General features: G+C 40.4%; 1 protein-coding gene across 1 annotated transcript in view; it reads right to left on the bottom strand.

Moving 5' to 3' along the window:
• Positions 1 to 20,135, bottom strand: part of MPP4 (MAGUK p55 scaffold protein 4) — a 61,240-nt gene that overhangs the window by 4,778 nt on the left and 36,327 nt on the right. Inside the window, exons 14-22 of the mRNA XM_056808494.1 lie at positions 19,784 to 19,848; positions 19,246 to 19,263; positions 18,225 to 18,263; positions 11,537 to 11,557; positions 11,088 to 11,102; positions 9,451 to 9,492; positions 6,719 to 6,886; positions 5,246 to 5,326; positions 2,956 to 3,049 (exon numbers count right to left, since the gene is read on the bottom strand). Of these exons, the coding sequence (XP_056664472.1) occupies positions 2,956 to 3,049; positions 5,246 to 5,326; positions 6,719 to 6,886; positions 9,451 to 9,492; positions 11,088 to 11,102; positions 11,537 to 11,557; positions 18,225 to 18,263; positions 19,246 to 19,263; positions 19,784 to 19,848 (543 nt within the window). The remainder of the gene's footprint in view (positions 1 to 2,955; positions 3,050 to 5,245; positions 5,327 to 6,718; positions 6,887 to 9,450; positions 9,493 to 11,087; positions 11,103 to 11,536; positions 11,558 to 18,224; positions 18,264 to 19,245; positions 19,264 to 19,783; positions 19,849 to 20,135) is intronic.

Raw genomic sequence — 20,135 nt, 5'->3', positions numbered from 1 at the left:
TGCCCACCCCACCCACCCACCCACCCTCACAAAGCCACTTCTTCTGATTCAGCTCGCTCCTGCTGCCCGCACCTGCCTCCAGCCATCCACTCCTGACCTTCTTGACCCAGATCACTCATATGGCTGGGGCCCAAGCCTCAGGCCCCAGCAACTCTACTCCTGATCTCCAGCCTCCAACCCAGATCGCTCATCCAACCCCAGGTCCAGCCCCTGCACCTAGGTAGCTGCCACTGTGTCTTTGGAATCACAAGCCAACTGGTAAAAATGGGGTGTTCTTTCCTTAAACAATAATTAGCCTTCACATGGCAGGGGGCACTGGGGGGGGGGGCGGTGGCAAGGAGAAGGAAGAGACTTTTCCAAACAGGAAGTTGATTAAAAGCATGGCGTATTCTATGAGAGAGCAGTGCATTGCCTACTTCAAATGGCTTCCAGCTTTAGGATGTTTTTTGAGTGCACTGATCCTTTTACTTATCTTACTTGAGATTCAGGGGAGAAATTCATCTCCCTGCAACTCTTTGCCATTTGGGCCTGCCCAGTTTGAGATGCCTAAAACCCATGTTCTCCCTCACTATGGGAAATGCCACAGTACTGACAAAAGGAATCTCAACAGATTAAACAACAACAACAACAACAAACTTTAAAGAGACTAGAGGTAATGTTTTATAAAGGCCTCTGCATTTTTTTGTATTTTGCGGATTGTTTTGTTTAAGATTTAATTTTGTGGGTTAAGTTCATATATTAATGTATTCAATATTATTCTGTTACACTGAATCAGTTTAAATACTGGGTTTTAACTACTGTTATATTCTGTTGCTTTTCCCCTATAACTACTGAACAAATATTATTGAATAAGCCCATATTAAAAAAAATAGCCTTTTTTTCTATTTTGGCTTTGTAAATTGTAACATAGAGTTTGAAGGTTTGAAGAGGAAATGGATCTCATTTTTGGTGAGAAACCTTTGTATTCTACCTTTTCTTAGCTGACACTGTGTCAATGACTATAAGCTATATATTTTTGATGTTTTAAAACTCTCATTATTATTTTTTCTTGCATGTGCAATGTACCATTTCAGTTTTTTTTTAATTTTTCTCTTCTTTTTGTATTTGAAGCACATGTCACCAGTATTGAGAAGATTTTCTTTAACTTTTTTTATTTTGTAGTAATATAAGTTTAAAATATATTTGCTATAATGTCAATATGTACCCATAAAGCTTTAGATTATTAAAATGATGCCACTGATTGTTTAAAAAAATTATGGGACTTTGCTTAATGATTCTGACTGATTCCGGGAGAAGAGAATACAAAAAGAGCCATTGCACAGTGCCAAAGAAGCACAAAGCTAAACTGCATAGTGCTAATCAAACACAAGGTCAAAGAGAACAACAAATCCAGATGGGGTTGATGAAAATTTTGAGCCATGACAAGAGGACTTGAACTTGTTTGGGGTTCGAGGTTGCAGCTATTTAACATGTGTTAAAGGCAGGTCTTCCTTGTCCCACATTCTACCAAGTATCTCAAATTTGGCTCCTACCTGACTCTTAAAAATCTAGTCCCTATTCTGTCTTTCATAATGTGGCAACTTTCTGTGGTCCTAGCTATTGATTGGGTAAATGCATAATTGCTTAAATCATTTTAATTGGACCCTGATTCAAGGATCTGCTATAGATTTATTTTTCCTTTACTTAAAATTCTTACACATAAGACTTTGATAGTCTATATTTCATCCAGAAATTATCTTTTTTTATTTGGCTTTTTATTTTTTTTTATTTCTCTTGCCAATTGATTCATATACCTCATAACTCAGCCATGCATCCCTAAGTGATCCCTGTGTTTTTCAATCACTCTCTTGGGGGGGGGGGTGTATAATTATTATTATTTTAAATTGCAAATTTTAAATTCCTTTTGAGAGTAATTTTAGGTTAAGAAACATGATACCTCTCCAAATCAAGAAAGTGAACTGTTTGGAGAAGGCACCATGAAGATGCCTCCACAGACCACAAGCTGCATCAGAAGATCCAGAGTGAACTTTGGGATGTGGTGATTTGAACTGTGTGGGGTTGAATGCATTTGTTTTGTATGTATACTCTTATGCCAAAGGGGGCTGCCCCTAATTGGCTTTTTGTCAATGAGCCTAGCAATTATTGGTTTTGTTCTCTTTTCCTCTTATCCTCAAATTATTGTAATTTCATAGCTAATATGTTTGCAAGACCCACTGGAGAAACTAGTCTTCCACGGGTCTCAGGGGGGAATGTATAAATGGAGATTTTGAACCCTAGACTTCATTCCCCAGAAGTCCTTGGTATTTCCCAGAATTCCCTATAATCTCTCCTGTGTCTCCATGTTGGCAAGATCATGATTGGTATTTAACTGGAAGTAACACCTCCTACAGCTCTCTCTTCCTTTGCAATGATGCAGCAAGTATGGTGGTAAGGTGGGTATGGTTGAAATGGCTAACCAGCCATGGGCGCGTGGTTTTTATTTTGTATCTTTATTCCTTGATTTCTAATGATCCTTAATAAACCTCATAAAATATAATATTTTTATTATTAGAGATATAAATTTAATTTTTACAGAACCATGAAAAAATATGGAAGAAAGCAGAAGAAAATATTGTAGAATCAAAAACCTTTTGACTAGGAATATATGTATGATAATAGCAAAAAATTTTATAAAATACACAAAACTAAAAGAAAGGAAAAGGGAACTCCAAAACTAACAAGGCCTTATTGTTATTTTGTTGGAATCCATGTATATTCTTGTAAAACAAATTTTTTGATATTTTGACAAAGTCCTGTGTATTTATTTTTATTTCAAAGTTTTTCTTACAAAAAAAAATAGTTTTAAAAAGAAGGAATCCATTTACTTCAGTTGAACAAGCACTCATTCATGTTGAGATCTGAAGCAAAAGGAGAAAAGTATTTGATTCTGAATCAATGACTGGACATTCTGGTTACCTGTGACCATATATCAGACTTTCAAACGTTTCCTTGGAGACATAGTGATACTCTCGACCATTCTCTTCATAACTCTTTTTAGAACGAGTGGTATCTAGCAAGAAGGATAACAAAAGGCCCTTAGCATTCATTCATTTATTCATTCAAAAGAAATGTTTTTGTGTTTTAACTGTTAGGTGTGATGAGATAAATGAAAAATGAATAAGGCATCTTTGCTCTTGTCAAGGCATTTACAATTTAGTCAGGTTCTTAAAAACATAATAACTGAGTAATTAACACTAAGTCAAGTTTGCAATTTTCCCTAACACCAAATAGATCTTACATTTGCTAAGAAAATGGACATTCTTGCATCTAAGTTGATAGTTGGCCAAGGGGATAGAAGATTGGACTTGGAGCCAGGAAAGGCTGGGTTTAAATCGAGAAGACTCAGACACTTATTAAGTGTAGGGCCCTAAACAAGTCAATTAATCTTCCTCAGACTCCTCAATTGTAAAATGAGGATAATAATGGCACCTAAATCTTTGATGAAAAGAGATTATGTATGTAAAGTGCTTTGCAAACCTTAAAGCATTATATAAATCTCATTTATGCAAGAATTTAGTGAGTACCTATATGGCATAATGCATAATACTGGGTCTTAATATCATAAAAGTAGATCTGGAAGGTACCTCACAGGCCACTTCTTCCAACCACCTCACTATACAGACAAGAAGACTGATATCCATGATAAGTAACTTCCAAGGTCGAATATGTAAGAAATGGTAAAGTTTTTACTCTACGTAGTCCTTTGATTCCAAAGCTGGTCTTCCTAAATCTGCAAATGCTACATGCCAGGACTTGATATATTTTGTTGATCATTTAGATTTGAGGAAGTGATGGAGAAAAAGTTAATGATGCAGATTAAACTTTAAGATGCCTTGGGTATACATTTTCTCTACCCAGAGAAAGGAGTATTAATTATGAGCCTTCCTCTTTCTATGAATTATCTTTCCAGGTTATTGCTTATAAAATATATCCCCACAGGCTCTTCCGGATCCAAATTAAAACACTGAAATAGTTTTGCTGGTTCCAGTGCTCTGTCAGTTCTAGGGATATAAAGACTAGGATCTTCTCTAATCAGTCTGATAGGTGGGCATAGCTACTTTGGTTATGGATCACCTCAATTTTGGTAAAAACTCGTGTAAGAAGGTAGGAACTCACCAAATATTGCCTGTCAATATCAAAGAGACTCACAAATTACTCTATAAATATTCTATTCTGAAAGTGTTCTTTTAGGATAAATCTATGGGTTTGCGTTTGATCAAATCAGTTGAAGCCAGAACCAATAGACTGACTAATGTAATGAAGAGAGCTTGAGTTCTTTTAAGAGTTCTAAAAGGCAAACTTTTCTCTTCAATTCTTTTCATTTTCTCCTTTAGGTTTAGAGCAGGAATTCTTAACCTGTGTGATATATGAATTTATCTACACTTCAATATAACTGGTTTCCTTTGTAATCCAATTTTTTTTAATTTTATACATTTAAGAACAATTTTCTTGGGAGGGGTCCACAGGCTTCATCAATTGTTCTTGGTCTTAGATATTTACTAACTGGGTGAGCCTGGGCAAATCTATCTTGGTTTCCTCAACTGTAAAATGAAGATTATAGCTGCACCTTCTTGCCAGAGTTGTTATAAGGATCAAGTGAGATAATATTTGTAAAGTGTCTGGCATATATTAGGTACTTAATAAATGCTTGTTCCTTTCCCTCCCACTCCCTTTTCTATATCTTTTCTTGAGCTTCTTAATTGGAAAATGTTTGAATAAAACTATTATAATTCCTCAAAGGGTAGTAAATTTCATCAAAAAGTTTAAGACAACTTCTTCCCCTTCCTCAACAGATTTATATATTTGGGCATTACAAAATATCTGTGGTATATATTATACATCTTGCAATCATTTAAAAAAGTTTTTACAAGGAGAAGTTGCTGTATCATATGAAGTAGTTAAGAAATCCTACTGAAGTTTGAGATAAAGCAGACTACACAATAACTTGCTGGAAAAGAAATCCATGGGTCAAAGACAAAATTATTTTACAAAGAGCCTAGGAAAGTAGCCATCATCTTTCAGTCTGGCTCTTCTCCAAAAATCAAAACAAAATCTAGATAGTAATGCCTGTGAAAGTCATCACATTTCTTGTATTTTCACAGCAAAGGAGATATCATGTGGCTAATGAAATGAATATATTTTCAGAGGCAGAAATAAAGGAAGTTTTTATTAAAATATGAAGTGCAAAAGGAAAAATAGAACTTACGTGGCACTGCACTTTGGAAGTGATTTGGGTTAATTTCAATCAGTCGCCTTCTCAATTCATTTACTCCAACACCAGAAGGGCCTGAATGGGGCCAGGGGTTGGGTAGGAAGAAAATCAGAAATCATTACATATAGATAACTATATATAGTGATGAATTTATCATCACTGCTATACTGATATTTAAAAAAAAGAAGAAAGAAAAGATAAAGGATGAATTCTACAACTTTCCTTCACATTAAATTGGCGAGCTGTGAAGGGTAGTTGTGACTTTTCCTCTTGGCCCTGGGAATAATGTGTACTACTTAAACTTTTATAGATGGTTGATAAAGAAGCCTTCCAACTCTAGAAATCTTGTCTATTAATTAGACATCCTGGGAACTCTGTGGCACCTCCTCACCCACCTCTGGCTATAATCTCTAGCTTCTTTCAAAGTCCTGCTTAGGTTTCATATCTTGCTAGAGACTTTTCCTGATCCACCTTATTGCCAGAGTTTTTTATTCTGTATTTTTTTTATGTCCTTATCTCAATACATATTATTTTCCTCCAGAAAAATGTAAGCCCCTTGAAGGCAGGTACTATTTCATTCTTGTCCCTGTATTTCTAATACCTAGCCCAGTTCCTGATATGTAATAGATGCTCAATAAACACTTATTGAATTAAATTGATTTTAATACTTAAATGTTTCCTAAAGAATATCATCTAAATGGGGAAACATGGTAAGTACAGCAGAGTCCTGTTCTAATATAGCTTGCTATTATAAAGAATCAGATAATATAAATGATATAATAAATAATATAAAGAATCATACTGTAACAGGTCTCTGCTGTTCCTTCAGAATAAACCACCTGATATAAAACTGGGAGGTGGGGAAAGGGAATAAACATTTATATAGGGTCAGCTACATGCCAGGCACTGTATAAAGTGCTTTCACAGTAATACTTTGTTTTATATATTTGTTATATAAAATGTTTACATATTTATATGTAGTAAAAACAATTTTTAACATTGTTTTCTGACAATCTGTGATACAAATTCTCTGCCTCTCTGTCTCTCTCTCTCTTTCTTCCCCGCCTGGAGACAGCAAGGATTCAGATATAGGTTATACATGTGCTATCATTGTACTAAGCGCTTTACAAGTATCATCTCAATGGATACTCACAACGCTTTGGGATAGGTGCTAATGTTAGTCTTATTTTACAGCTTGGGAAACTGAGGAGGCAAACAGAGCTTACATGGCTTGCCCAGGATCACACAGCTGATAAATTGCCCCATTAAAAATGTGGTTGCCTTGTAAAACAGAGTCTAGTCCCTTGGCTTTATTTTTCCTTTTATCTACGCACCTGCTAAATGGGTCTTCGCAAATGGCCCCACTGCATTTCCATCCCACAGCATTTCTCACTTAAACTGCCAGATTATACGCCAAAGCTTTTGATGTACTTGATCGTGAGGATGGCAATCAATCCAGAGACCTACCTACAAGCACAATCAGGCGATGCTTATCAGAAGGACGTCGCTGGTACCTCACCACCTCCTCATATGGGGCTCCCAGGGCGTTGTAGCAGCTGGTGGTGCAGCAGCTGGCAGGTTGCTGGCTGGTGTGAGATTTCCTCCGACAGAGGCGCATGCTTCTTCGGAAACCAGCTAGGGAGGGAAAAATCAGGTCCAGAACTGGCAGTAATTTAAAAAAGTCTGAGACAGCCAAAGCATTGGGAGCAAGGGGAACCCTAAAACCACCATTTAAAGCCAGGATGCTGATGGCCTCTCAAAGCAGAGACTCGATTCAGGATGCTGCCACACACTTTGCCACCAAGGGAAGAAGGAATCAAGGGCTCCTTGGACTTCTCTGTAGCCTCAGACACTGCTGGATGCTCTCTTTTGTCTCTTAGGTTTTTGTAATGCTGCCCTCTCCTCCTACCTGCTGATTGGACCTTCTTGGTTTCCTTTGCTGGATGTTCATGCCAGTTGTGGCTGCTTACAATTGGTGTCCCCCAAGGTTTTTGCCTGGGCTCTATTCTCTTCCTCCTGGATCCTGTTTTACTTGGTGATCTCATCCACTCTGGTGGATTCAATTATCATCTCTCCTCCGATGAATTTCAGTTCTTTGTCTAGCCCTAAAACTCTCTACTGACTTTTGGTCTTGTTTCTGCATCTCCATTAGACATTTCAAACTGCACGTCCCATAGATATCTTAAAGTTAGTATGTCTTAAACTCAACTCATCGTCTTTCCCCCTAAGCCATCCCTTCTTCCTAACTTCCCTATTACTATTGGGGCGGCGGCATTGCCCCACCATACAGGCTCAAAATGTGGGGGGAATCCTTGATCCCTCCTCCTCTTCCCTCTTCCCACCCCCAACTACTGTCCAATCCATTGCCAAGTCCCTTTATTTCTACTATTGCAGTCTCTCTCCTCTGACGCTGCCTGCCACAACCTTGGGGAAGGCTGTCCTCACCTCATCCCTGGACTGTTGCAGTAGCCTTCTGGTTGGTTTCCTTGACTCAAGTCTCTCCCCCTTTCTGTCCATCCTGCACTTAGCTATCAAAGTGAATTAACTAATGTGTAGGTTTGACCATGTTATCCCTATTCAAAAAACTTCAGTGATTCCATATTACTTCTAGGACCTTCTGTTTGGTTTTTAAAGCCCACTCTAACCTGGCCTCTTTTTCCCTTTAAGTTCTTAAATATTGAACTGCTCTCCAAAACTCTGTAATCCAGTGAACTGGCCTCCTTGCTGTTCCTCACACAAGACATTCTATTTCCTGATTCTGCATTTCCACTGTCTGTCCCCCATGACTGGAATTTTCTCCCTCCTTAGCTCCATCTCCTGGCTTCCTTTCACATTGGATTACACCTATAGTTAGAGTCAGCCTGAATTTGTAACCTGAGTGGGGAATACTAGTATGATTTCATGACTTCCCAGAAGTCCTTGCTATGCTTCATTCCTCTATCTTCCTCAAGAAAAATCTCTCTTCTAACCAATGGTTAATTCTTGTCCTTCTAATCTTCATGACTTTTTTTATTCCTTTCATCTCTTCCTTTTTAAATAAATATACCTTGGGGAGGAGAAGCAAAACTATATTAAGCCTTCTCACTCACTGACATCTCTCTTTGAATGAACTGGGGATACCTTCCTTCCAAGAGATTTTGATAAGAAAACAAAATGATCTAGGCATCTAAGGAAAATGGGGAAAAGGAAAAAAGAACCCCAGGAATTGGTCACCAGAGACAAACTTTACCTACTTTGGCAAACAAAATGGCCAGCAGTGCCTGTTCTTCTAAAGGCACACATTCAAATTGTCCTGTCAAGGTGTGACCAAAAGGCCAGAGATTTATTTATCCATGATTCTTGGGAGCTGCATTTAGGTAGGCTACGTGGATGTATGTATAACTAACCTGGTGCACACACATTCTTTATGAGGGGGGTGGGGTATGAAGTATGCCTGTGAAAAGCAGGAATCTAGCTGGCATGGAGGGCAGCTAGAATCAGGAAAACCCATCTTCCCAAGTTCAAATCTGATCTCAGGTCCCAACTGTGTGACCCTTTGCAAGTCACTTAACTTTGTTTGCTTCTATTTCCTCGTCTGTAAAATAAGCTGCAGAAGGAAGCTACAAGCTACTCCAGCCTCTTTGCCAACAAAGAGTTGGACATCACTGACAAACAACTAAGCAACAACAAAAAGCTGGCATTGTATTGGGGAAACCCTCCATTAGGGTAGGGTGTGCTGGGAGTTGACTGGAGGAAGATCAGTGGAGAAAAGATCATGAAGCGATTAAAAGAATTTTGAACAAAGCTAAAACTGAACAGGACTTTGCCCCAAGGAACTAACACCCAGTAATGTGTGTGCTTCCCACCTAAGGCAATTACTGTCTCCCCATCTCCTCTCCTCTCCCTAGGATTTCATGAGCAGAGGAGTCCCTTTCTCTAGCCTCACCCCATCTTCCCCTACTCTTTGGACTCTTATTTTGTGCCCTAGCCTCATCACTCACCTTTCCCTCCCACAGTGGAATCTTCCCCAGGAAGCATTTTGCCTAGTTATATATACACTGGTTAAAAATACCAGTGTGTCTTCTGGGAATAGAAAAATGGGAAACAATATCAAAAGAACAGAAATTTATTAAAAATAGGAAGGCTCCAGGCAGAAAGGGAATGTCAGACTTGCTAGGAGTCCAGCTAAACCAGGCACCAGAGACTCCCTTATCACTTACCGATAAAGAATTGATGGTCATATCCAGCAAATTCCTCTTCATCTAATCCATGATGAGCAAACAGTCCGCAAAGGAAAATGGAGTGGAGGGCAAAGGATTGTGGTTACTTTCTTCATTGAAGTTATCCTCACATTTATAAACTCTTTCATTTCCATAGTTGGTGGTAGCACAAATATGGCTATAATGATGAGTCTGTACATGGAAGTCCTCTCGGGAATAACCTAAATACTTTGGATTTCCTAAATCCACTAAGGTATAGACATTTCTAAGTGTCTGGCACCAACTTAGAGATATTGTATCTCTTCATGGACTAGGTATTAACATTCACCTTCCCTAACATAATCAAGAACCAAACTGTCTTATAAAAGATCTAAAAAAAGTGGTAAAGGTCACAAAAATATGCGTTTTTGTGCTTAATGAGCAAAAATGTGCATTTTTTGACTGTAACTTAATAGCATGGTAACCAAAACCAAAAATTAAATTTCTGAATGGTTCTAACTCTGGGCTTTTAGGCTTTGGTGGATGGGAGCCCTTTAGTAAAGCAATACATCATTTAGGTTTGCTTGATTTCTAATTAACTCATTGTGTGGAAGTAAAAGTCATGTAGTCACTCTGTGATCCCTAATTGTTGTTCATTGCCATAAGGTGATAAAAGATATAGATTTATTTATTAATTTTGGTTATTTATTTACATTATTTTTTGGATCTGGGACTAAAGAAAACTGCTCAGAAGTCCAGACTCAGAAACTACAACTCTAGTTTATATAGTAAAATGCAGTCATTATTACAAATACTTCAAAATACTTTGGCTCCTTGGAGAAATAGCTCTACTAAAACATTAGGAAGATATCTTTTTCAAATGGATTCCTCCTGAATTCCTCTTTCTGCATGCGCAGAGCCATTAGTAGGGTAGGAATTGCCTGAGGGTCCTGACTATGGGAGAGAGGGGAGAGAGGACTCAATCACTGCCCCTAAGCTGCCAAGTTCTCAGTAGTGCCCTCTCCTGAGGCCCAACTTTCCTTTGACCACTGCAGTGGAACTGAAGTCAGACTCTAGGAACAGGTGCCAGCCCCTTTCCAGCTCCACCCTCCACTTCCCAGGTCAGACTGCCCTCTCTTCCCTCCCTCCAATGTCTCCCAATAAACAACTGGTTCTGCCCCAGGTGAAAAAATTTCTTGTTACAGGTTTATGTACATAGATTTACTTGTGGTGCTAGAAAATGGATTAGAGAACATATTCCTTGTACAATGTAATAGCAAACGACTTTCTAAAATAATCTTTGCTTAAAAATTTCAAATGTAAAATCAAAGCACAAATATCCTCAATTCATTATGAAGCAATCAAATACATATTTCAAAATGAAATAAAGAAGAAAAAATAGCAAGGAAACTTTTTTAGGGATATGCCAATCCATACGCAGTTAGGGGGTGCAATGTACCTCTATATGAAATCTATTTCATTTTTAGGTGGTTTTTATCCTTTAAAGAAGATATTCTTCACAATTTGATATTTAATATTCCAACTTTTATTTTGAAATCTAAAATGAGTTACCTAGTCAAGAATTTACTCTATGGAACAGACATACTCTAAACCTGCTTCTCTTTTGTATGCTAAAGGAAATAAAAATGTCTAGTTACCTTCGGAGAGCTCCTCTGGGCATTCAGATAAAAGCAGAAACAGACATTAAAAATTAAAATCTGCTGTCAAAAAAAATCATGGCAAAAGGCCAAAGGAATGGCCAGACCTTCAGTGTGACGTTTGACATTCCTCTTCAATTTGTACTCAAATTGCAACAATTTAAAAAACTGCATCACTAAGAGAAACTGCACAGAGGTGAAAAGCATAAACAATTATTACTAAGATTGAGGATTAAAACATACTGAATGGGGAAGTACAATAAATGAACATGGGAAATTATGAAAAGGTGCGTAATTCATTTAGGTAACATTTACTTCTATAAACTACTACATACAGAGGAAAATAAAACATTTATTGCATCATCTTCCTATAAACCTGTTTAAATGAAGAAACAATTTAGGCTATATGTAATTAAAATTAGAGGACAATGATGTGCTTTTTTACTTACCAGAATGAAATGTTTCTTCATCTTTGATTTTTGATGAGGAAGGGAAAAAATGTATATATAACTTCAGAATTTTGCATCCTCAGAGAGTATATCAAAAAGGTAGGAAGGAAGGAGGAAATGAATGAAAGAGGAAAGGAGGGAAGGAGAGAGAAAAGGAGGAAAGGAAGGAAGGAGAGAAAGAAGGAAGGAGAGAGGGAAGGATGCAAGGAAGGATTAAAGGAGGGAAGGAAGGAGGAAAGGAAAGATAAGGAAGGAGAGAAGGAAGGAAATAGGGAATGAAGAATACAAGGGAGGAAAAGTATTAAGGAAGGAGGGAAGGAATAAAGAAGGAATTAAGGAAAGAGGGAAGTTTAGAAGGAATGAAGGAGGGGAGGAAAGAAGGAGGAAAGGGGGAAGGATGGATGGATGGAAGGAGGGAAAGAGGGAAGGATAGAAGTAAGGAAGGAGGGAATGAGGGAAGGAACATGGGAGGGAAGAAGGGAAGGAGTGAGGGAAAAAGGAAAGGAAGGAATCAAGGAAGTAAGAAAGGAAAGAAGGAGGGAAAAGGGAAGGAAGGAAGGCAGTAGTAAAGAAAGAAGGGAAGGACGGATAGAGGGAAGGAGGGAAGTAGTGAAGGAGAGAGAATGAAGGAAGAAAAGAATGAAGAAAGGGCAGAAGAAAAGAATGAAGGAAGGAATGAAAGAAGGAGTAGGCAAAAAGGGAAGGAGGGAGAGAAGAGAGGAAGCAAAAAAGGAGAGAAGGAAGGAAGGAGGGAAATAGGGAAGGAGGGAAGGAATAAAGGTGGAAAGAAGGGAAGGAAGAAAGGAGGGAGGAAATAAAGGAAGAAAGAAAAAAGGAAGATGGGAAGAGAGGAAGAAGGGAAGGAAGGAGAGAAGGAAGAAAAGAGGGAGGATGGAAAGAGAGAAGGAAGGAAGGAGAAGAGGAAGGAAGGAGTAGAGAAGGATGGAAGGAAAGATGGAAAAAAAAGAAGAAAAGAGGGAAGGAAGAAAAGAAGGAAAGAAGAAAAGAATGAGAGAAGGAAGAAGAAAAGGAGGGAAGCAGGAAGAAAGGTGGGAGGGAGGGAAGGAAAGAAGAAAGGAAGGAAAAAGAGAGGAAGGAAAGATAAGCAGGAAGTAGTGAAGGAATGAAGGTGGGAAAGAGGGAAGGAAGAAAGGAGGGAGGAAAATAAGGAAGGAAAAAAGGAAGATGGAAAGGAGGAAGAAAAGAAAGAATGAAGGAGGGAAAGAGAGATGGAAAAAGGAGGGAAAGAAGGAAGGGAGAGAAGGAAGGCAGGAATAAAGGAAGGAAGAAGGGAATGTGGGAAGGAGGGAGAGAAGAAACAAATGAAGGAAGGAAGGAGGGAAGGAAAGAAGGAAGGATGCCAGGAAGGATCGAAGAGGAAAGGAGGGAAAAGGGAAGAAAGGAAGGGAAAAAGAGGAGAAAGAAAGAAAAGAATGATGGAAGGACTAAAGAAAAGAAGGATGGAAGGGAAGGAGGAGGCAAGGAGTGAAGGAGGGGCAGAGAGAATTAAGGAAGGAAGGAGGGAATGAAAGAAGGAAGAAAGGACAAGGGGAGGAAGGATTAAGGAGAAAAGGAAGGAATGAGGGAAGAAGGAAGACTGGAATGAGAAAAGGAAGGAAAGGAAGGGAAAAGGAGGGAAAGTGGAAAGGACAGAAGAAATGAAGGAAGTAAGGAAGGAGGGGTGGAGGGAGGGAAGGAAGGAAGGAAGGAGGGAAGAAAGGAAGGAAAAAGAAAGGAAGGTAGAAAGAAAGGAAGGAAGGAAAGAGGGAGGGAAGGATGGAAGAGAAGAAAGAAGGAAGGTAAGAAAGGAAGGAAGCAGGGACAGAAGGAAGGAAGGAAGGAAGGAAAGAGGGAGGGAAGGATGGAAGGAAGGAAGGAAGGAAGGAAGGAAGGAAGGAAGGAAGGAAGGAAGGAAGGAAGGGAAGAAGAAAAAATTTGACAGGATGGAAGGAAGGTGGGAAGAATAGAAGGAAAGAAGGAAGAACAGAAGGAGAGCAGTAGGGAAGGAGAAATGGAGGGACAGAAGGAAGGCAGGAAGGAGGGAAGGATAGAAGGAAAGAAGGAAGGAGGGAATAAGGAAGTTAAGAAGTAGGAGTGAAAGAGGGGATGAAGAAAGGCAGGATAGAAGGGAGGGAAGAAAGGAAGAATGGAAGAAGGGAGAGAAGGAAGTAAAGAAAGAAAAGAAGGAAGGAAGAAAGGAAGAGAGTAAAGAAGGAAAGAAGGAGAGAGAGGAGGAAGGAGGGAATGTATGAAGGAAAATAAAGCAAAGGAAGGAGAGAAGGAAGGATGGAAGGAGATTAGGAGGGAAGTAAGGAGGGAGGGAAGGAGGAAAAGCAGGAAGGAAGGAGGGGAAAAGGCAAGGAAGGAAGGAGGGAAGAAGGGAAGGAAAAAGTTAAGGAAAAAGGAAACAAGGGAAGGAAGGAACAAACGAACAAAGGAAAGATGAGGAGAAGGATAGAGGGAAGGAAAGAAGGAAGGACATATGGAAGTAGGGCAGGAAGGAAGGAAGGAAGGAAGAAAGGAAAGAAGGAAGGATGGAGGGGAAGAGTGAAGGGAGGGAGGGAAGAAGGAAGGGAGGGAAGAAGGAAGGAGATAAAAGGAAGATGGGGAGAAAGGAGGGAAGGGAGTAAGGAAGAAAAAAGGAAGGAAGGAAATAGGGGAGGAAGGAAGGAGTAGAGAAGAAGAGAAGGAAGGAAGCAAGAAAGGAAGTAATGAAGAAAGAAAGAAAGTAGGGTAGGAAGAAAAGGAAGAGAAAAGGTAGAAAAGAAGGAGGGAAGGAAGGAAGTTATGAAGGAAAGAGGGAAGGAGGGAAAGTGAAAGAGGGAAGGTTAGAAGGAAAAAAGGAAGGAATGAAGGAAGGGGGGAGAGAAGGAAGAAGGGAAAAAAGATAGAAAAGCAAGGAAGAAGGAAAGATGGAAAGGAGGGAGAGAAGAAGGAATGAAGGAAAGAGGGAAGGAGGGAAGCAGGTTGAGAAGGAAGGAAGGTGGAAAAGATGGGAAAATGGAAGGAGGGATGGAGGGAAGGAAGGAAGGAGGAAGGGAAGTAGGAAAGGAAAGAATCAAGGAAAAATAGGAGGAAGGAAGAAAAGAATGAAAGATGGAAGAAAAGAAGGAAGAAAGGATGGAATAAAACAATGAAGGAATGATGGAAGGAAGGGAGGAAGGGAGGAGGCAAGGAGGAAAAGAGGTACAGGGGGAATCAAGGAAGGAAGGAGAGAATGAGGGAAGGAAGAAATGAAGGATGGAAGGAAGGAAGGAGGGAAGAAGGGAAGGCTAGAAGGAAAGAATGAGGGAATGAGGGAAGGAAAGAAGGAAGGAAGGAAAGAAAGTGAAAAGGAAGGAATGTGGGAAGGAGTGTAGGAAAGAGAGGAGTGAAGAAGGGAAGAAGGGATGAAAAGAAGGAAGAAAGTAAGGAAGGCAGGAAGGAGAGAGAGAATAAAGGAAGGAAAGAATGATGGAAATAACAAAGGAAGAAAGGAAGGAGGGAAGGAAGGAAGGTATGAACAAAGAAGTGAAAGAATGAAGGAGAGAGGGAAGGAAGAAGGAAGAAAAGGAAGGATGGAAGATGGGAAGGGAAGGAGAGACAGGAAGAAAAACAGAAGGAAGGAAGGAGGAATGGAGAGAAGGACAAAAGAAAGAATTGAAGGAGAGAAGGAAGGTAGGAAGGAAGGAGGGATGCAAAGAAGAAAGGAAGGAAGGAATAGATGGATGGAGGAAGGAAGAAGGAAAGGAGAGAAGGGTGGAAAGAAGGAAGGAGAGAAACGGGAAGGAGGGAATGGGAAGAAAGGCAGAAGGGAAGGAAGGAGGGAAGGAAGAAAGTAATGAACGAAGGAAGGAAAGAATGAGGGAAGGAATTAAAGAACAAATGAATGAAGGAATGAAGGGAAAAGGAAGAAAGAAATGAATGAAGGAACAAAGGAATGAGGAAAGAAAGAGGGAAAGAAGGAAGCAAGGAAGAAAGGAAGGATGGAGGGAAGGAAGGAGGGAAGGTCGGGCAGACAGAAGTAAGTAAGGTTGGAGAAAAGGAAGGAAGGGAGGAAGGAAGGAGAAAAGGAGGGAAGGAGTAAGAAGGAAAGGAAGGAAAAGGAACAAAGAAGGGAAGGAAGAAGGGAAGAAGGGAAGGAAGGCAGGAGTGAAGGAGGGAAGGAAGGAAGCATGGAAGGAAGGAAGAAGGGAAGGAAGCAAGGAAAGAAGAAAGGTAGCAAGGAAGGAGGAAAGGAAGGTATGAAGGAAGCAGTCAATGAAGGATAAGGAAGGAGGGAAGGAAGAAAGGAAAGAGGGAAATAAGGAATGAAGGAAGTAGGAAAGGAAGGTATGAAAGGAGGGAAGGAATGAAGGTGGGAAGAAGGGAAGGAAGAAATATGTGAAGAGGAAAAGGAGGGAAGGGGGTAAAGAGAGAAGGAAATAAAGAGGGAATGAGGGAAAGAAAGAAAGAAGGAAGGAAGGATAGAAAGAAGAAAGGAAGGAAGGAGGCAAGGAAGGAAGGAGTAGCCAAGGTCAGAAGGAAGGAAGGAAGGAAGGAAGGAAGGAAGGAAGGAAGGAAGGAAGGAAGGAAGAAAGGAAGGAAGGAAGGAAGGAAGAAAGGAAGGAAGGAAGGAAGGAAGGAAGGAAGGAAGGAAGGAAGGAAGGAAGGAAGGAAGGAAGGAAGGAAGGAAGGAAGGAAGGAAGGAAGGAAGGAGGTAGATAAGGAAGGAAAGGAGAAAAGAAAGGAGGAAAGCAGGGAAGGAAGTGGGGAAGGAAGGAAAAGAGAGAAGGAAGGAAGGAAGAATGGAAGGCAGGAAGAAAGGAGGGAAGGAGAGAAGGCAGGAAGAAGGAAAGGAAGGAGGATAGGCAGGAAGGAAAGTATTAAGGAAGGCGGGATGGAAGTAAGGTATGAAGGAAGGCGTAAAGGAGGGAAAGAATGAAGGATGTACAAAAGTAAGGAAAGAATGAAAGAAGGAAGGGAGGAAGGAGGAAAGGATGTAGGGAAGGATAGAGGGAAATAAAAAGGGAAAGAAGTAATGAAGGTGGGAGGGAAGGAGGGAAGTAGTGAAGGAAGGAAAGAAGGTGGTAAAACAGGAAGGAAGGCAGTAGGGAAGGAAGGAGGGAAGGAGGGATATTGGTAAAGAGGGAAGTAGCAAAGGAGGGAGAGAAAGAATGAAGTTGGGAAGGAGGGGGAAATTAAATGAAGGAGGGATAGAGAGAATGAAGGAAGGAGGGAAAGAAGGAAAGGAGGGAAGAAGAGAAGGAAGTAAGAAAAGAATGAAGGAGGGGCAGAAGCAAAGAATGAAGGATGGATGGAAAGAATGGAGGAGGCAAAAAGAGAATGAGGGAGAGAAGGAATCAAGCAAAAAAGGAGATAAGGAAGGAAGGTGAAAGGAGGGAAGGAAGGATGGAGAAAAGGAGGGAAGGAAGACAAGATGGAAGAAAGAAGGGAAGGAAGGAAAGAAGGAAGGAATGAGGGAAGGAGGGAGGGAAGGAAAGAGGGAAAGAAGGAGAAAGAAGGAGGGATAGAAGGAAGGAAGATATGAAGGAAGGAGGGAAGGAACAAAGTTGGGAAGGAGAGGAGGAAGAAAGGTGGGAGCGAAGGAAAAAAGGAAGGAAGGAAGGAAGATTGAAAAGGAGGAAGGAGGGAAGAGATGAAGGAAAGAGGGAAGGAGGGAAAAGAGAGAAGGAAGGAGGGAGGAAAGGAAGGAAGGAAGGAAGGAAGGAAGGAAGGAAGGAAGGAAGGAAGGAAGGAAGGAGGGAAGTGGTAAGGAAGGAAGGAAGGAAGAAGGGAGGGAGGGAAAAACAAAGGAAGGGAGGGAGGAAGGAAGGAGTAGAGAAAGATGGAAGGAAGGAAGGAAGGAAGGAGGGAAGTGGTAAGGAAGGAAATAGGGAAGGAAGGAAAGAAGGAGGAATGCAAGGAGGGAAGAATGGAAGACAGGAAGAAAGAAGAGGAGGGAAGGAAGAAAAGAGAGAAGAAGGGATGAAACAAAGGAGGGAAAGAGGGAAGGAGGGAAGGAATGGAGAAGGAAGGAAGGAGTAAAGGATGGCTAGAAGGAAAGATTGAAGGAAGAAGTAATGTAGGGAAGGAAGGAAGGACTGAAGAAAGGAGGGAAGTGAGGAAGGGAGGACAAGGAAGGAAGGATGGAACCAGGAAGGAAGGAGGGTAGGAGGGAAGGAAGGAAAGATAGATAAAAGGATGGGGGGTAAGGAGGAAAGGATAGATAGATAGAAATAAGGAAGGGGGAATGAAAGAATAAAGGAAGGAATGAGGGAAGGAAAGAATAAAGGAAGAAGGAAGAAGGAAAGGGGAAGGAAGGAGGGAAAGAAGGAATGAATGAAGAAAGGAAGGAGGGAAGGAGGGAAGGCATTAAGGAAGGACAGAAGAAAGGACAGAAGGAGTGAAGGAAGGAAAGAAGGATTGAAGGAAGGAGTAAAGGAGGGAAAAGGGAAATAAGGGAGGGAAGAAAGAGGGAAGGAAGGAAAGAAGGAGGGATCGAAGGAAGGAGACATGGAGAGATGAAAAAAAGGAGGGAAAGAGGGAAGGAAGAAAGGCTCAAAGGAAGTAAAGGAGGGAAGGAAGGAAGGAAGGAGGGAAGGAGGGAAGGAAGGAAGGAAGGAAGAAAGGAAGGAAGGAAGGAAGGAAGGAACAAGGAAGGAAGCATGCTCTGATGATGAGGTGTCTCCTTGTGATGACATAGCTAGCTAGGAATGGCTCTCCTTACCTTCTTCCACAATCTTCTCATCAATCTTGATGTCTTCCTCTATAAATGAGCATAAAAAGAAACCACTTGGAAATCATAAATGCTGGAAATAAAACTCATCCCAAAGGAGCTTAGTGGTCACTGAATCCACCCCCCCTCCTTTTACAGATGAGGAAACTGAGGCCAGAGACTTAGGTAGTCAGCATCTGAAGCAGGACTTGGATGCATCTTCCTGACTCCAATGCCACACTCTATCTACTATACTGTTACCTCTGGATTTTAACTGGTCTTTGCAAAACTAACCTTCCCTAAACCTCAAACCTACTTTAGGCATCTTGAAGGTGGGAAAAGTGACCCATTGTATTATCTGTAATTTATAATATTAGGGAGTTCCCTGGTACAACAGGAGGCTAAATGACTTGCCCTTGGTCACAAAGCTAGAATGTGTCAGAAGCGGATTTGAATTGAGGCATTCTTCAATGATATAACTAGCAACTGTTGTGCCAAAGTCGCACCCGGGGCCAAGAGACATGAAATGTCCCAATGAAGCTTCCTTGTCAGGAGGACCAAGTCTCTAAATATTAGAAGAGCCATATTTCTTGCTAGCTCAGACGGGGGGTGGGGGTGTGTGTGTGTGTAAAAGGGCAAAATTATCATCTAGAGCAGGACGAAAAGGAAGTCCCATGAAAGTGGAAGAAAGAAAAGAAAATCAGTTTCCAGAGTCTTTGGCAACTTTGGAATCCTCACAAGGCAGCCAGTTCAAGCCTTATCAGAAGGACTCTTCTGCCTTGGAACCAATATAGAGTATTGATTCCAAGACAGAAGGTAAGGGTTTAAAAAAAAAGGACTATTAAATAATCCATCAATAAACATCCATGAAGACTTACTATGTGTTAGGCCATGGGGTTACAAAGACCAAAATGAAATAGTCCCTACCCTCCAGGAGCTGACATTCTACCGATTGATTTGAATGGAATTAAATGAAGAAAACATCAGTAAATTCCAAGGAGACATTGGGTTGCAGGTAGGTACTACATCTTACCTTCTGCCATTGTATTCCCTGGCCACAAACGATTGAAGCAGGTAATTAAAAAAGTAAAAACAAGTCAATGAAAAGAAACAAGATATCCAACATCCCAACTGCATCAGACTTTCTAAATAGTTATAAAAGCTACAATTTATATAGCACTTTAAGGTTTGCAAAGTGCTTTTCAAACATCTCATTTTAAATCCCTTTTAGACTCCAGGAGGGAGGTAGTTGTAATTATTTCCATTTTTATAGTTGGGGAAACAGAGGCAAACAGTGATTAAGTGACTTGCCTAGGATCTCACAGCTAGTAAGTATCTGAGTCCTATGCTTTAGTCAATCAATTAACTTTTGAGAAGTTAATGGGGGCAATCTTTTGGGGGAAGGAGAAGAGAAAGGAAGAATTTTCCAATAACCCTTAAACTTACATATAGATAACATATTTCACTTACAGCTAAGGTCAGCCCCAATCAAGGCCAAGACTGCTTCTCTCATAAAGCACATTAATGATTGTATTTCCTGTTTGCCTTGGAGAAAAGAAACCCACACTCACATATGGTTGATTTGAGGCAGGTCTGTGACTTGAAAGGTTGAGACCACCAAAATTCTCGCTGTTTCCTATGCAAAGCAACAACAACAACAAAACAAACGTCAGCGAGAGAACTATACTGACTCCTTTTTGTATCATTGATGATATGTTGTGTAGCTTCTTGAGTTAAGCTTTGTTTTCCTGAGTTAAAGTTCAGTTTTCCTGTAAATTAAACAAACCATTTGAGGGGAACCATCCATCCCTGTATCACTAACTGCCTTGTGGGATGCAGGTGGATGCAACCAATCAGAATCCCTCAAACTCTGGAAAGCCCCTAAATCTAAAAATAGTCAATGTACATTTACTATAAAAATCC

The sequence above is a fragment of the Monodelphis domestica genome, chromosome 8, assembly GCF_027887165.1.
Source record: "Monodelphis domestica isolate mMonDom1 chromosome 8, mMonDom1.pri, whole genome shotgun sequence".
Lineage (NCBI taxonomy): Eukaryota > Metazoa > Chordata > Mammalia > Didelphimorphia > Didelphidae > Monodelphis > Monodelphis domestica.
The sequence above is the reverse complement of the archived record's forward strand: the minus strand, read 5'-3'. Positions and strand labels throughout refer to the sequence as shown.